The sequence below is a fragment of the Protopterus annectens genome, chromosome 9.part0 (assembly GCF_019279795.1).
Source record: "Protopterus annectens isolate FY-2018-M chromosome 9.part0, PAN1.0, whole genome shotgun sequence".
Lineage (NCBI taxonomy): Eukaryota > Metazoa > Chordata > Ceratodontiformes > Protopteridae > Protopterus > Protopterus annectens.
In genome coordinates, this window is record NC_056743.1 from 1,292,376,149 (window position 1) to 1,292,393,933 (window position 17,785).

Consider the following 17,785-nt stretch of genomic DNA (forward strand, 5'->3'; position numbering starts at 1 on the left):
ATATGTATTGCATTTGTTAAAAAAGTGCATCACCAAGCATTAAGATAATGTCAAAAGGCAAGAAGGTGAAAACTAACAAAATACATTGCTGTAAACGGCAGTTAATTAAAATACCATAGTCGAAATATTCTTAACTAAATATATAACAACAAATATGCCCAGTAACTTATTGCTAAACAGAATCTTTCATCTGACAAATACGGTCTGAAAATTGGCAGCAGAAAAATGAAAGTCCTAGGACAGAATTGTTGTGGAGGTGGCGTTATTATAGAGTTTGGCTGCAAGATAATTTTAACTGTCTTGACACAAGTATTGCAGTTAAGAGCAAGAACAAAACCACAAAAAAGTACAACAGCATTTGCTGTTGTCTTGACAAATGCACTAATCAAATTTCATCTTCATGATCTGGTGGTTGTCGCAGAATGATGCTTATCCTTACCCCAAGATCAAGCATAAGCAACAAAGTAAAAGTTGAAAGAAGGCCGAGATGAACAATGGAAGGAGAAACATCAACTCCACCATCTAAGAAAAAAACAAATGCAACTGTAGTCCACGGTCTAGCAGCCACATGTTACTGTTGTCAGGAGTGGAATTACATCAGCTTATGTAGCAGCTTCAGTTGTTAACATAGTCTAACCCAAGTTGGAGCAGTTGTGAGTTTGTAGAAGTTCAAATTACAGCCTCCAATTTACAGTTGCCTGCAAACTTGGGTAACCACAGGCCAGGAGTGTTGGCCTGAAGGTCTGAGAAGTAGATGCCAAATAGGAGATGGTGCAACACCGAACCTTGTAGTGTACCACTGGCAACATTTTTGCTTTCGGAAGTGGCACCTGTGACTCTAACCATATGGGTTCTGTCAGGCAACAGGTTAGGTGTCCACTGCATAACAGATGGATGTATATTCTTGTTTACAAGTGTGTCAGTAATGCTTGCATAGAAAATAAGTGCCAAAGACCTTGGCCAGGTCCAGGTTTTCTCTATTTGGTACCTGACCTCTAGGCACTGCTTCAGTTACTTTCTCAAAGAAATAAATGAGGTTAAAAAGGCAGGACCTTCCTTTGGCAAAACTGAATTGATAAAGATGCAGGATTGAAAGATTTTCAAGGTCTAGATTAATGAATACCACAGATTAATTTAAGTTTCCTAAGATGGCGAATGTTGTACAAGCAGACCACTAGTTATTCCAAAAAATAAAATGTAATAAATGTTTTATTAACTTGGACACCCCCCCCCCCCCAATTTCTGACCTTTCCTCATGACCATTAAGCCTCTTATAACCCCTACCATCCTGGAAAACCGCATCAGGAGGGGAGGGCAATAGCCAAGGATCATGGTTGGTGTTTTATGCTCCTAATACCCCTGCTTTTGTTTGGAAAGTGTGGCACAGTGCCCAATTCAGTGGACCTAATGCAAGTAGGTGCTTTTACATACTCTTGATTCAAGCTAGAATGCATGCTCACTCCTTGACAGGCATGTGCGCCACAGAGTTCTTGATTATGGGTGCTGTCATCCCGGATCATACCTCAGTTGGTGCTGTTGCAGCAGGCTTCCCCTCAACATTCTACCCTAGGTATGCAAGCAAGCATTGAATGCTTACTCCCATTCCTCTTTATCTCTTCCAGCACCTGGGTTGTTAATTACACCTGTTTTTTGATTCATCTGGAAAATATTCAAAGCTAAAACTTCTGCTGTGGACCAGCTTGAAAAGTTGTATTTAAACTACTTTAACAGAAGTAGTTGCAATTTCTGCAGCTATTATTCCAGGAAGGCTCATTGCGAGTGACATCATTAGGGTACTTGTTGAAATTCCAGGGATTGTATTTGCAGTCCTTTGAAGTACAGTACTGCAAATGTGAATTAGAAATGCATAGTAAGTGTGAGATAGCAGTATCTGAGTATCACCTTTACTTTTCATGTGTAGTGTATGTAAATAGCAAGTGTGTGGGGAGTGTAGCTGTCTGGCATTTGGAAGCAGCATAACTCTGTGTCTTTAGTATATTGTCAGGCATATAGCACAGATGTGTGCTGGCAGAATTGGACACACAGTGTAGACCATAAAAGCACATATGAATACCAGTAGAACTGGACACGCACTATAGACCCAAAGTTCTTCTTTAATTCAGAAAGTTATTACTACTGCATTGCTTCTGGCATACAGCATTGATATGTATATGAATATACAGTCCCAATGCTGGACACACTGTATAGACCATAAAGACAAATTTTGTAATTTAGAAGTATTTTACTAGCTAAAGCAGTTACAGCAGCCTTTGTATATTTTCTTGTTTTCAGAGTGGCAAGAATTATTCAAATAACTATGCTTTTTCATCATAATATTGCTTTCACTCTTTTCCATTTTTTTTTTATTGCCTCCCACTTCTGACCATCAGCAATATTCCTTTACTCTTTGCCTTTGTAACTGTATCTGTGTCTTGCTGTAGGTGAGGTGGAGGTGCATCCCAGTAAGTACCATCCTGCCAGTGGAAATATTTTAATGATCCACTCCTTACTTTTCATCTCCTTATTTATGACATACAGCTGTTTCAGTGTAGCATGGCCATGCTTCCATGTGCACCTAAAGGTGATTTCAGTGTTCTTCCTGTGCTACATTCTGAACTTTATCCCTGGGCTTGTACCAAGGGTTGAGGAGAGATGGGCTAGGCTCTTTTCACACCCCATTCTGGGCGTCTGGTATTGGGTCTTGGGTTGCTAGCATCATCGAGGAGGGGGACTTATTTTTTGTCAGTCTGCCCCAACTGCATTTTTTTTGGATCCCATGTAAATAAACAAGACATTCATCACATTATTTCCATTGTTTCCTGACTTTTCTTAGCACTAATGCAATATTTTCTGGTTGTTTGAAGAGATATTTGCATTTTAACTGGATGGTGTATTGTGCCCATCAAATATAACTATATCCATGCTTGCAAAACTACAACAAAAAATTCAAACTACTACACTGAGTACACAGTAAGTGCATTTAATAAACCTAACTTTTCACAAGTAGATATTGCAACATGTATGGGAAAGTTTAATATGCTCTTTCTGCAGTCAGACATTTTAAGCAAGGCAGCAGTATTAGTCATATCAATGGGAAATGTAAAGTAATGTGTTACTTTGCAGTAAGGGAAGTGGAAAAGTTGTACAGTGAGTGCATTAAATGTAATCAAGCTAAAAGTCAAAAGGTTTGTGCTGTTGAATTTTTTTTTCTTTCTCCTAGTATTATTTAAAAGCACTTCTTTCATTGCAGATTATTCTGTCCAGACAATATGGTTCAGAGGGTCGCTTCACTTTCACTTCGCACACACCTGGTGAGCATCAGATATGCTTGCATTCCAACTCTAGCAAAATGGCACTGTTTGCAGGAGGAAACTGGTAAGAAAGTATACCTGATTTTCTGGCAGTATGATTGTAGTGTTGTGTTTAGCTGTAAGAAAATTAAAGTGTGGGAGGGTAACTGTGTATACAGTAGTGTTCCAAAGCAACTGTTGGATCGGTAGTGGTGATGGGGAATTAATCTTGTACATAAATGGAAGAAACAAAAACTTTTACTGTAGCATGTTATTAGCGGGTATTTATTTTAATCGGTTCTAATTTATATCTGTATTATGGAATGTAGCCAAGGAGCATGGCAAAACATTTCTTGTGTTTATGAGATGGACAGCAGAGAAGTATGAGGAGTTAATACAGGGTAAGTTTTTTGCTTTTTGTAGTTTGGTAAAAATAATGTAAGTCATGGATGTATCGACATTTGTCCCTAATTCTGATGACATCTGTGTTCAGGGAGATGCTTCATGAGTCCGTTCCCACAGTCTGTCCTCCTCTGAAGAGAAGACTCTGGATCCCAAGCCCAAGTGGCTTTGCTGCACTGTTCTTTCTTATTTCTTGGATACAGAGGATATCCAGCCTCCTTGCCATCATGTCATCCAGTTCTATACTGTGTCCTATCAGTGAAAGTATACTGACTGTAGCAATCCTTAGTACTTGTTTGGCAGGCAATAAGGGCACATAGACCACTCCCACTTTTAGCATGGGTCCCCTGATGTTGGTTGAAGTAGGATGGGTCCTCAACCCACTTATCACTGGCAAGTACCTGCACCTCTTTTTTGTGACATTAGTTAATTTGGTTGTGTCGACCAGAGACATTGATTATACAACTGAGTGGCTAGCCCTGAAATGGTGCTTATTGTGTGATCTGTGTTCACCCATCTAGCGGATACTGTTCACCACAGTTGACGCATAAAGCGGTTAGTCTATACAACTCTTCTTCCCCAGTAGGCACCATCTAGAGTCTGTCTTGCTGCCCACAACTCCATTCTTGGATGAGTTTGATGAGTTTGAGGTGGAAGCACTCACAGTGCTTTGTGGAAAGTGGGAGGACCCTCACAAAGGCACAGAGAAGACATGTAAACTCCACTCAGATGTTGGCTTGGACATAAGAATTGATTCTTATACCTTATAAATGAGAGACAAGGACCTTAACCATTATGTTCATAGGTGTGTACTAGGCTAATGGCCCTGGAGCCTTTACAAGCCTAGCCTATAGGATTACCCTGGCATCGTGCCACCTGACATTAGTTCCTAGTGCCTCTGTTGAGTAGAGCCACTGGAGTGATTCCCGGGGTGAATTTTCTATTTCCCATCCACTCATCAAGATTTCTCTTTAAGACCAGTGAGGTGCTCTGTTTGACTTGTATGGGAAGTCTCTTCCATAGCATGGACAGTCAGTCTCTAGGTTATGAACCTGTCCCTCCAGCATGTTCTGTTGATTGTGGTAATGAGGTTGAGGTGTGTGGTGTAGAGGGATTGGGATTTCTTTAGATGTAGCATTCTAACAGAGCTGGGTCAGATATGGCTTTGTAAGTCAAGCAGAGATCGCCTCTAAGTAGGTGATATGGGAGTTTTTAAAGTCTGTCTATGTAGGACAACTGTTTAAGGCCTAGAATCATCTTTGTGAGGTACATTTGTGGCAGTTGTTGCAGATGTCTAGTGAGGTACATGCCAAATGGGGCATTGTACTCGTATGATTGGCCTAATGAGGGAAGAGTAGAGAGACCGTGACCTCTTTCTTCCTGGATGCAAAACCCTTAGTAATGAGATGTGCACATATAAGGATTTTCTGACCACAGTGGCAATGTGGTGGTCAAAAGAGAGGTTGCTGTCAACCTGTGTTCCCAGATCTCTTATAATGCCTTCTGTGTTCAGTGGACTACCATCAGTGTGGTAATTCATGGGAACTGAGTTTTTCCCGTAGGGAATGATGACACATTTTTTGGCATTGAGCTTAAGGCCATGGTTCTGACGCCAGTCGTTGGTCTCAGTGAGGCCTTTCTGCAGGATGTCAACATTACTTGGGGAGTTAATAATAGCTCCCAACTTGCAATTGTCTGTGAGCTTTGTCAGCTAGAGTACCATCGTGTTTGCCTGGACTTCAGAGAAGTAGATACCAAACAGGAGAGGACACAGGACCAAACCCTGTGGGACTCCACTCCTCGGCAGTCTGACTTGGAGTGAGCTACTTTCACACTGTGTGCTCTATCTGTGATCCAGTTTGCAACCCACCTAGTGATATAGGGGTTGAAGCCTGGCTTAGTGAGTTTTTCTATGATTTCTGAGTGGAGAATGGTATCAAAAGGCCTTGGCCAAATCAAGGTAGGTTATATGAACCACCTTGCCTTCATCCACAGCTCTGGTGACTGACTCAAATAAGTTGACCAGGTTGAGCAGGCATGATCTACCCTTCACAAAACCAAACTGTGTGGGATCCAGAGTTTGGAGATTCCCTATATCGTTGTTTATAAGGTCCTTGATGATGTGTTCCGTAGCTTTGTATATCAAACTCGTCAGGCTAATGGGGCGATAGTTCCCAGGGTTTGTAGTCGCTCCTCCTTTGTGTAAAGGGATAACTGTAACAGTGTGCCATTCGGTAGGGACAAAGCCTGAGGTGAGGCTGTGATTGAACAGGGCACACAGGTGTGGTGCCAGTTCACTCTGTAGTTCATGTATAGCCAGGGATATTGTCAGGTCCCATAGAAGCTGTATTCTTGGCCTTGGACAGTGCTTTTTTAACCTGTGCAGCAGTAATACTGGGCACCTGGCAATCTGCTTGTATTGTGATTTGTCCTTTGGCGGGGGGTAAAGTTGGCACTGAATTTGTCGGCCAATATATTGGCAATATCTGTCGGATCGGTATAGGAGGTACCATTGTGCAGTAGCTCAGAGCGAATCTGGGTATTGCCGTGGAGATTCTTTACATAACTATAGAAGGCCTTGTGGTTGTCTTTACTATCTGCTGCAATTCTGTTTTCAAAGCTAGCTTTAGAGGATTTGATGAGGGATTTCAACTTTTTGTTGAGGCTGATAAGGGAGTTTTTCCAGTCTTGGGACTTTAACCTTATTCCACATCAGTTTCTTCCTTCTGTTGTAGAGTTTGTTTATGGTAGGGGACCACCAAATTGGCTTCCTATATTGGAGAGTGTCTTGGTTTCGTTGGGTATGGCGAAATCCATGCATTTGTGTATGTGTTCGTACAGTGCATTGGTGTATGATTCAGCGGTCATGCAACTATTCTCCATTTGCATGGGTGCCGTGAAGTTAGCCACCCCTGTTTTTAGGAGCCCAGAGTTAGCTTTGGAGAAGTTTTTCATGGTGGTTACCTTTGAGGGGGGATGTGGATTTTCAAGGTGATTAGTTTGTGGTCGGATCTAACCAGGGAGGAGTTGATTACTGGTGTAGTGCAATGGTTTCCCATGTTAGTAATGGCCAGGTCAAGGATGTTGCTACCTCTAGTGGGGTAAGAACGAGCTGGACCAGGGGATTGGAATTAATGAATTCCAGGAAATGTTGGGCAAGTGTATTGGTACATGAGTAGTTTTCCCAGTTAATGGAGGGGTAGTTAAAGTCACCCAGTATGACAGTGTTAGGTTGGACCCTAATATTCTCCAGGGTGCTTAGAAACGTGGAGTGTGAGTCTTAGGACGTGGTTGGGGCCCTATAGCAGGCTACGACCTGAATCGCTGTCCTACCCAATGTTATCTGCACCTGACATATCACTGATGCACTGGTAGTCTGGAGGTGTGCGCATCCTTTAGGAATATGGAAACACCACCGCCTTTGGAGCTTCGGTCCAAGTTCCGGGGCCAAAAAGTGTGGAATGAGTTATAGCCTGGTAGTGCAGGGGTGCTTTCTGCTGCTTTGAACAAGATCTCTGTTACAGCACAACTGTCAATGTTCTCCATTTTAAGGAGTGCTTTGAGCGAGTGCATTTTGAGATTTAGACTTCTAGCATTGAGTAGCATGACCCTCTGATTGCATGTGTTAACTGTATTAATACATATGCATTATGTAACTCTATGTAGGTATGTATGTGTATGTTTTGGCATGTTTGAATTAAACTTATTTATGTAGTAAAGTAAAAACAAAACAAAAAAATCCCTTTTAGGGTGGCTCTGGTCTGGACAGGTGCAAGTATCACAGTACCATCATTTGCACAAAAGAATCCACAACTATTTTTCTGTGTTCATTTTACGTGACCAAACGGATGGAAGTGTTTAACAAGTCAGCAGCATGCAGAAGAGTAGAAGGTCAGATGCAAGTTTGTGTTGTATAGCAGAAACAGTTTAATCATATGGATTCAGAAATGTACTTGTTTGTTAGTCTTCTGCAGAATTGGATTCTGCCACGGATACATTTTAGTTACATAAACTGCCTATTTTTTCTTTCTCATTTAATCACAAGTCCAAACAATGGCTCATGTCTGCAGCTTTAGTGGGGTGAAGTGAGGATATATATGCCTTGTAGTTTAACTGACTCTCTTACCACCTATAAGAAAAGTCTGACAGGCTATATTTAAAACTTAGGAACTACTTTAATAACATAGTTACTGCATAGCATGTGTGTATGAGTGCTGTAAAAAAAAACTTTGGTTGCCCCATTTGATTCTTAAGTACACCTCTAAATGCATAACTGGATGTTTTTAAACTGGATGTAAATAACGGAGTTCTTTGAATTGTGCTCGTACCGCATTGTGACAGCTCTTTTTAAAGAATCTGATGTTTGGCCTTCCTTCCACTTTATCTCATTCCTTGGGGTGTAGCTCTAATTCAAACTTGCTGCGTTTTTTTTGTCATTCAAGTTGGCTGTAACTGAATCTTTCTTTTACTAAAACAAATGTTTTCATTTTTGTAGCCGGTGGACATGTCTTCAGACAATCTGTGTGTATAGGACTGTAAAATATATAAAAAATACAGTTAAATGGTTGGTAGGGCAAAGAAAAGTAGAAAAGGTGAAGCCAACTGCAGCGTTTCTGGTAGACAACTTTTTTTTTGTTGTTGATGGCAATTAAGTTTTTAAGGTTTTGTGTAATGGTGTTACTTACCATTGTAACATTGTGTAGAGTGACTTCCCTTCCTGAGAGGTGAATCCACAAACCAAAAAATTGAAAATTCAGTTAACTTCCTTTATTGTAACAATTTAAATTTGCCACAAAATATGGAGTGCTCCATGGAGGTTACTGAAGGGCTTATGTGCACCCATGTCGTCATGCCTAAAATGGCGTTGGCATGAGATTGAAGGCAAGATTGTGGTGTTCTCACTTTCATGTCTGGGTGGGGAAACGCACAGTCAGGAACAGTTACCCAGAAACAGTTAATACTTAATGAATACACACAGCTTTGCAGCTGTATTCAGAAAATGTTATTGTCATAGTACTTGCTCCGGCATTTTGTCACCTTGTAGTTTCAGTTGTAACTGAGTGGTTACAACCTTGAAAAAGAAAACAAAGAAGAGACATGCCTATTTTAAGTTAATAAGCTCATCAGGGAAATTAACAAATTGGGATAACAGGGAAATTGGCAAATGTGAAATTTACAGTATCCAAAAAATATTTCAGTTAATATTGTAAAAGGTGAAAGCAGAGATGGGAAAGTGTCTGCCCCTGACTGGACGTCAGAAGGGAATGCCCATCAGAACCATATACCCAGAAGGGTAGGAGAGTCTGCTGCCACTATGCAGATGTTCTTCATGTTTCACTGTTGCAGTCATCACACTAGGGTTATCTGCCTGCAGGTAACCCTCAGTCAGCCCGAATACCAGAGTCTTGGGTTTTCTGCGTCGTATGTAAGATGCTGTCCGGTTCGATTCTCAGCTAGAGCGTCTTCTGCATGGAGACATGCGTGAATGGGCATACCTTCGTTGAAGGTTGTGCGTCAGAGCTGGCAACTCGGCACGTAAAAATCTACTGCCAATCATTAGCGGACCGGAGTTCTGCTGTGGCGACCCCTAACCGGGGAAAGCCGAAAGACACAACAACAACATGCTGCCTCCTCTTCCATGATGTCAGGTCGTCGTCAGGGGTATGAAACATGCAGCCAACGCCATTACATCAGCTTTTCTTGCCGTGCGGAAGCGCGAAGCAGAAGTGCCAGTCGGCCGCTACCTGAAATTTTAATTTTTCGAGTTTCAAACCTGAAGTCTTCTAAAGCTAAGTAACCCACTGGGGATCCTTTTTTCTTGCTCTAACCGATTTCAGAAAAAATTAACAATTGTCTTGCCTGTGGAAAGCAAATACCTCACAGAGATTTTCATTCTTACTGCGTCAACTGTTTAGGCCCAGACCATGACATTCTTCGCTGTCGGTTTTGTGCCTTGTTTAACGCCCGAACTATTTATCGTCGGGCTATCTTTGTCGCTAAATTCTTTCACTCTCGTCTGTTTTCCAAAATGGCTTTGATAAGCCATCCGACTACCGATCTTCCTAAAAAACATAAGGATAAAGACAGACCGCATAGGCCCAAAACTGCTGACGACACTTCCGTTAAGCTAATCGCCAGTTCGCCAGTACTCAGTGAGGTGCCTTCACAGCCCTTGATGCCCACTTCTACAGTTTTGCAGGCCTCTACTGAGACCCATTCAGAGTCTGGTATGCCGCGAGATGCTTCTTTTGACTATGGAACCTGCGGATGTCCCTGTCTTTGGGTCCAGAGCCGCTGTGCAGGCACCGGCTTCTGAGGGTGTATTCAGACCTTTCGATGTTCGTGTTAAACCGACTACTTTGTTTTTGACTAAAACTACCGAATTTCTCAGACCCAGAGTTCACACTACACCTAGAAAACAGACGACCAAAGCGCATGCTCAAGATCCCATGCCACAGAAATAAATGCTCAGAGTGGCTGAAGACCTTGTAACTTTAATTAGGGGAAGCCAGCCTTCCCCCTCTAAAAGACCAAGAACTGATTTTCCTTCTGATTCTACAGACCCTGAGTCCGATGAGACTGATTCCTCTGATTACCAGGACATACCCTTATCTACCGGGTTCCTATTACAAGACCGAAGACGCGTTCTTTCGAATGCGTCTTGGTCGAACTTGAAAGACTGAAAAGGCAAAATATCAAAGCGGCTGTAATGTAATGTTTAAAGTGTATTCTTATTTATCTTTTTTTGTTGGACCAGCGTTTTTTTTTTCCCTTGGAAAAAAATCGTTGTTTTGACAGTTCTACATTGTAAGCTTTTGCTTACTTACATAGGGTCGATTAATCACCTTTCGCTTTTTTAAGCATTCGGTGATGTAATGTAGACCCTATCTACCTATGAGGATTCAGATGCAAAGGATTCCATTCCCTCTGCCTCCACTCCAGAGGATTTTTTTTTCTTTTGGTGAAACTTTGCATACCTTAAGAGAGCATTTCCACTGGGAATGCCAGGACTTCCCACAGTCCAAAAAGAGACTCGGAGAATTTTTAGACTTGCCTCAGCACAGGCCTCTAGCTATACCTCCTGTCGTGGATATTGTAGATGAAGTTTTCATGGAATCCAGTCTTACCCCTGATACCTTACCACCAGCTCCTAGAAAGCCTGACTGGTACTACAGAGTACCTGACTCTCACAAATTTCTCTTAAGAATCCCACTGCGGATCCAGAGACCATTTCCCAGGGACCTAAAAGTATTAAGGCTACTACAGCCAAAAATCTTACCCCTTCGGACAGGGATTCTAGAGATTTAAACAGATGGGGTAAGAAGGTATATACCACTGCAACTCTTGCCATTAGGGCTTTAAATTATTGCCAGTTTCACATGTTGAAGTACCAGCAGCATATTATGGAACTAAATAAAGAAAAAATGTTGATACCAGATTGTGCAGAAAATAAAGATTTACAAGAGTTAATGCATTCTGCAAACCAAGTTAGTAAACATACTTTGCAGTGTGGTTTTGATGCCTTAGAAGCATCTTGCAGGGCACCTGTTCACTGGGTCTGTACTGAGAAGGAATGCTTGGCTGAAGGAACAAATCTCGCCAGACCATATCAAAGCGAAATTACTAGATGCTCCATTAAACCATGAATGTTTGTTTGGCACAAAAGCAGAAGTAGTTCTTAAAAAGATGGAGAAAAAAGCTAAATGTATGCAAACTGTTAAATATTTCTTACAGGTGCAGCCACCTAGAATTCAGTAGGCATTGGCCTTCTAAAAACTGGTCCTTTCCAGTCCCTCCCAGACCTTCTTAGTCCAGACCCAGGGGCAACAGACCACCAAGTCTACAGTCTCTGGGTATGCAGAGATCTAAACAATGGAGTTCTCCCACCTCAAAAACAGGTAGTGGTAAGCCACCCCCTTATGGAAAAAGTTCACAATGACTTATCTATTATCCTTCCCAGCCATGCCCAAGTACTTGCACCCCTATGAGGAAAACTCGCCCTGCATGCAGAAAACTGGAGGTACATTGCCCAGGACCGATGGATCCTAAACATTTTATTCCAGGGATACAGATTTTACTTCCACTCACTGCCAACCCCAAGCGGGTTGCCAGACCTTCCTCCAAATCAGTGGGCAGAGGCTCAAACGTAAGTACTTTCTCTTCTCAGTATCAGGGCTATTTAACCTGTTCCAGTAGACCAAAGGGGACAGAGTTTCTACTCCAGACTGTTCCTGGTGCCCAGAAAAGAGGGCTCTTGGTGCCCTGTCCTGGGTCTGTCGATTCCCAACACCTTCCTGGTGGTCCCAAAATTTAAAATGCTTACACTACAACAGTGTCTTCCTATGCTAGCCAAGGACTCCTGGCTAGTCACCCTAGACTTAAAAGAAGCTTATATGCACATCCCCATAAGGGACTCTTGCAGGAAATACCTACATTTCAGGGCAGGCTCTATGCACTATCAGATGTCCTTCAAGGATGCATCTGCAGTCCTCACATATGGGTTGTCCTGCCTCAGGCAGCCCTTCGGTCGGCCGGATTCCAAAGTCTGGGTCCGGCGTTGGCTGATATCACCCTTTCCCTGACGTCAGAGCGCCTGGGGTATAAAAGTATCAGCCGACGCCATCTTCCTCAGTCTTTCTTGCCGCGTGGTGCCCGAAGCAGAAGCAGTTCGCAAGTGCCGGTCGGCCAGCTCCTGTAACTTCAGCTACTGAAGACTTCAAAAAGCTAAGTACCCCGTTGGGGACTCTTTCTTGCCTCAGCCGATGTCAGATCAAAGGCTTAAAGTTAATAATTGCTTGACTTGTGGGAAACAAATACCTCATAAGGATTTCCATTCCTACTGCCTCCCCTGCCTAGGCCCAGACCACGACGTCTCGGCCTGTACTGCCTGTGCCTCCTTTAATCGACGCACTCTTAGGCGTCGGTCGGAGTTTGCAGAGGAATTTTTTGGGGCTAGTTTCTCTTATATTATGCCGTCGGAGACTCCGACTTCTCATTTAACCAAAAAACGGAAGGACAAGGACCGACACATGCAGACCATGGTTTCAGCTGAAATCACGCCTAGGCCTTCCGCAAGTGTCTCTGTTTCGGCTGAAACAGAGTCCTTGGTACTTCTGACCGCAGAAACTGCACAACCGACAACCTCGGCCCCGGAGGCCTCTTCTGAGTCGGTTATAGATTTACCCTCGGAAATCGGTGTTCAGGAAACTACCGACACCATTCCCCTAGACAAAACTGCACCAGCACGTGGAGCAGCCAGGCCCCCTGTATCCATGTCCATAAAAGCATTCACTAGGGCTAAAGCTGCTAAACAACAAAAATCTCTGCCTCCCAAGACTATTCCTCAGGGATTCACTACAGATTCGCAGATATTAAGTTTGGCTGAGGACCTTATTTCCTTAATTAGGGGCTCTCAGCCTCACCCGGACAAGGGCTCTCAACCTCCTCTAGACAAAAGGCCCAGGGTTGAGCCTGCTGATCCACAGTCCTCTGATGAGGCCTCTGATGGCTCTGCTCTATCGGACTACCAGGAGGAGGCCTTTACGGCCTACGAGGATTCTGATGCAGAGGAATCTATTCCCTCTGCCTCCCCTCCTGATAAGCTGTCCTTTGGGGAGACCCTTCATTCCATGAGAGAGCATTTCCAATGGCAGGGCCAGGAATTCTCCGATTCCAGGAAGAGATTAAGGACTTTTCTTCATTTACCTCAGCATAGACCCTTGGCTATTCCTCCTGTTTTAAGCGTCATTGATGTGTATTCGGAGTCTAGCATTACCCCTGACACCCTTCCTCCGGCTCCTGTTAAACCCGATAGGTACTACAGGGCCCCGGACTCACATCATTTCCTTTACAAGGCCCACTCTGCTGACCCAGAAACTATTTCCAAGGGTCCTAAAGGGGTTGCAGCTGCCACTACTAAAAACCCACTCCCCTCTGAAAGGGAGTCCAGGGCTTTAGAGAGATGGGGTAAAAAAGTGTATACTTCTTCCACTCTGTCTGTGAGGGCTTTAAATTGTCAATTTCATATGATACAGTACCAAGAGTATTTGTTGGATGAATTGCAGAAAAAAACTGTCTTCACCTGAACCCCTAGATCGTAAGTCACTTCAGGATCTGGTACATAACTCACAACAGGTTAGCAACTATTTCTTGCAGTGTGGTTATGATGCATTGGAAGCTTCATGTAGGTCAGCAATGACAGGTGCAGTCATACGTAGACATGCTTGGCTGAAGGAACAATCTCTGCCAGATCATGTTAAGGCTAAGCTTCTGGATGCTCCACTGGAAAAGCAAAAGTTATTTGGCTCCACTGCTCAGGAGGTCTTAAAGAAATTTGAGGAAAAGGCTAAATCTGTACAAACAGTCAAAGATTTCCTCCAGGTCCAACCACCAAGATTCAGCAGAAATTGGCCTTCTAAGAATTGGTCCTTTCCAGAAGAGAGATTTCAAAGAGGCAAGAACAGGCGTGCCAGAGGTAGAGGGCAAAGCTAGAGGCTCCTACAGAGGACGTTAATGGCAGCCTCCTAACCAGAGAGGTAGTGCAGGACCAACAACTGCTGCACAAAGACAGACTCAATGACTTCACCTTGACCCCGCTGACCAGGGCTCAATTAGAAGCACCTTTGGGCGGAAAGATATCTTTATTCTCAAGAAATTGGCACAGTATTACAAGGGACAAATGGACACTGAAAATAATAGACAAAGGATACATGTTCCATTTCCATACATTACCAGAAAGAAAAGGAATGCCAAATCTGCCACCAAATCAAAGGGCAGAGGCTTTAGAACAAATTGCCAACCTATTGCAAATGAAAGCTATAGAAAAGGTTCCTCTCGCAGAACAAGGCCAAGGATTTTATTCCAGACTATTCCTTGTCCCAAGAAAAGAAAAACAATGGAGGCCTATTCTCGACTTGGCCGCACTTAACACTTATCTCATTGTGCCAAAATTCAAAATGCTGACCTTACAGCAACTCCTTCCCATGCTGGGCAAGGGGTCTTGGCTGGTAACTCTAGACCTCAAGGAGGCATACCTGCATGTCCCTATCAGACAAAGTTGCAGAACACACCTCAGATTTCTTGCAGATTCAGAGCATTATCAATTCTCAGCATTGCCCTTTGGCTTATCTACTGCGCCCAGAGTATTCACGAAATGCCTGGCATCAGTAATTGCACACTGCAGACTTCAGGGGATTCAAATATACCCGTATCTGGACGACTGCCTTATACAAGCGGACAGCCAACAAACTTTAGTAAAACATTTGAATTATGCCATCCGCCTGCTGCAGGCCTTGGGATACACAGTCAACATTCACAAATCAAGACTTGTGCCATCCCAAAGAATAACTTTTCTGGGTGCGGAACTAGATACAACCACCCAAATGGCTTTTCTCACAGAAGAAAAACAAAGACAACTACCGGATTACTTCAAAAATCTGACAAAACAAACTCAGATGACTGCAAGGAAAATCCTGCAGGCCCTGGGTTACATGGCATCGTGCATTCTTCTGATTCCACAAGCAAGGCTGCATATGAGAAAACTGCAACTTCAAATTCTAAACCTACCACCCTAGAACACAAAAAAGGAAATAAACTAAGGGTAATGCTGCTCAATGCCAGAAGTCTGAATCTCAAAATGCACGCACTCGAGGCCCTTCTCAGTATGGAGAACATCGATGTCTGTGCTGTGACAGAAACCTGGTTCAAGGCTCCTGAGAGCACCCCAGCACTATCAGGTTTTACCTCATATCATGCGTTCCGGCCCCAAAATCCGGACAATACCAAGAAAGGAGGGGGGTATCCATATTCATCAAGGACTCCCACACCTCAAGACTGGTTGCAACGCACGATGCATCGGAGACCATCCAGGTGCAATTAACCATAGGCAAGACTGCTCTGCAAATTGTAGCATGTTACAGGCCACCCTCACAAACTCAGGAACCTCACATGGCCTTCCTGAAAACACTAGAGGGGATAAATGTATCACCAAACACCATCATACTAGGTGACTTCAACTACCCTAATATAGACTGGGAACACTACTCAAGCCCAAACACCCTAGCCCAAAAGTTCCTGGAATTCATAAACTCAAATGCCATGGAACAACTAGTTACCATCCCAAGAGGAGATAACATACTTGACCTCATCATCACGAACATGGGAGCACAATGTTCAACACCGGAAGTATACCCCTCACTGGTGAGATCAGATCACAAACTAATCTCGCTGGAGGTCCTCATCCCATCCCCACCTGAAATAAAAAAGACCACAGTAAAGAACTTCTCGAAAGCCGACTTCACACTTCTAAAGACTAGTGTGGTCTCCTTTAAGGCCCCCGAGCCGGCGGAAAACAGTACACATGCCACTGAATCACTTACAAATGCCTTCTACCAGCACCTGCAGGACTGCATGGATAAGGCAATCCCAAGCAAAACAAAGACTCTCTGTACCAAAGGCAAGCGTCCAGTCTGGTGGACCCACCCCAGCCATAAACAAACTCTACAACAAAAGGAGGAAGCTACTACAAGATAGAGCAAAATCCTTAAAAGGTAAGCCACCCTTGATCACTATAAGTAAAAAACTAAGAGCTCTCATAAAATCATCCAAAGCAAATTTTGAGAGAAAAATAGCTAAAGACTCAAAAGACAATCATAAGGCCTTCTTTAGCTATGTTAGAAACCTGGGAGGAAACTCCCAGATATGCTCAGAACTAGTTCAAAACGATGTGAAGATTACTGATCCTACGGACATTGCCAACATACTGGCTGACAGGTTCAGTGCAAACTTCTCCCCAAAGGAGAGATATCTATACCAAATGATTGCAGCCCCCCAAACATCTCCAACGCCCAAGTGAGAACTGCTCTCTCCAAAGCAAAAAACACAGCATCCATGGGACCTGATGGTGTCCCCGGCTGTGTGCTCCACGAACTCAATGAGGAATTAAACCCACAGCTAGGACAGCTGTTTAATCAGAGCCTTACCTCTGGATACGTACCCAGGGAGTGGCGCACTGCAACTGTGGTCCCACTTCACAAAGGCGGTGCCTCCACTGACCCTGGAAATTACCGGCCCATTAGCTTGACAAGCCTTATCTGCAAAGCCATGGAGAGGATCATAATGGACCTCATAAATAAAGACATAGGGAATTTGCAGACTTTGGATCCAACCCAGTTTGGCTTTGTCAAAGGCAGATCATGCCTTTTAAACTTGGTTGACTTTTTCGAAACAGTCACCAAAGCCATTGATGAGGGAAAGGCAGTCCATACAGCCTACCTCGATCTGGCAAAGGCCTTCGATACAATACCCCACTCGGGTATCATTGAAAAACTCATCAGCTTAAATATTAACCCATACATCACAAGATGGGTTGCAAACTGGCTGAGTGACAGAACCCACAGGGTCAGAGTTGCTGGCGCCATGTCAGACTCAAAGCCTGTCACTAGTGGTGTCCCACAGGGCTCAGTCCTAGGCCCACTCTTGTTTGGCATCTACTTCTCAGTACAAGCAAACACAGGAGGGTTATGGCTGACAAAGTTTGCAGATGACTGCAAACTGGGCCATAGTAGAAAACACATCTGACACAGATATCCTTCAGAAGGGTCTCACAGAAGCGGATAACTGGTGCCAGAGCCATGGCCTAAAGTTAAATGCCAAAAATGCATAGTCATACCCTTCGGGAAAAACAAGGTTACCCCTAGCTACCAAATAGGTGGCAATCCACTGAGCACAGAAGAAGTTATCAGGGACCTGGGGACCCAGGTTGATAGTAGTCTGTCATTCGACACCCATGTAGCTAAAGTAGTTAGGAAGACCTTCTACATTGCCCACCTTATCATGAAGGGATTCTCATCTAGATCAAGGGAGGTCATTGTCTCCCTCTACTCATCACTCATCAGACCAATGATTGAGTACAATGCCCCATTCGGAATGTATCTGACCCGACACTTGCAGCAGCTGGAGAGGCCACAAAGTTCCACACCAAAAGGATAAAGGGTCTCAAAAATCTGTCCTATGCTGCCCGACTGAAAGAACTCCAGCTCTATTCAGTCGCTTACAGCTTGCTCAGAGGTGACCTTTGCCTAACATACAAGGCC

At 43.6% G+C, this 17,785-nt stretch overlaps 1 protein-coding gene across 1 annotated transcript in view; it reads left to right on the forward strand.

Annotated features, from left to right (window-relative positions):
• Positions 1–17,785, forward strand: part of TMED4 (transmembrane p24 trafficking protein 4) — a 287,349-nt gene that overhangs the window by 160,994 nt on the left and 108,570 nt on the right. Inside the window, exons 3-4 of the mRNA XM_044082233.1 lie at positions 3,251–3,375; positions 4,279–4,406. Coding sequence (XP_043938168.1) covers positions 3,251–3,375; positions 4,279–4,406 — 253 coding nt within the window. The remainder of the gene's footprint in view (positions 1–3,250; positions 3,376–4,278; positions 4,407–17,785) is intronic.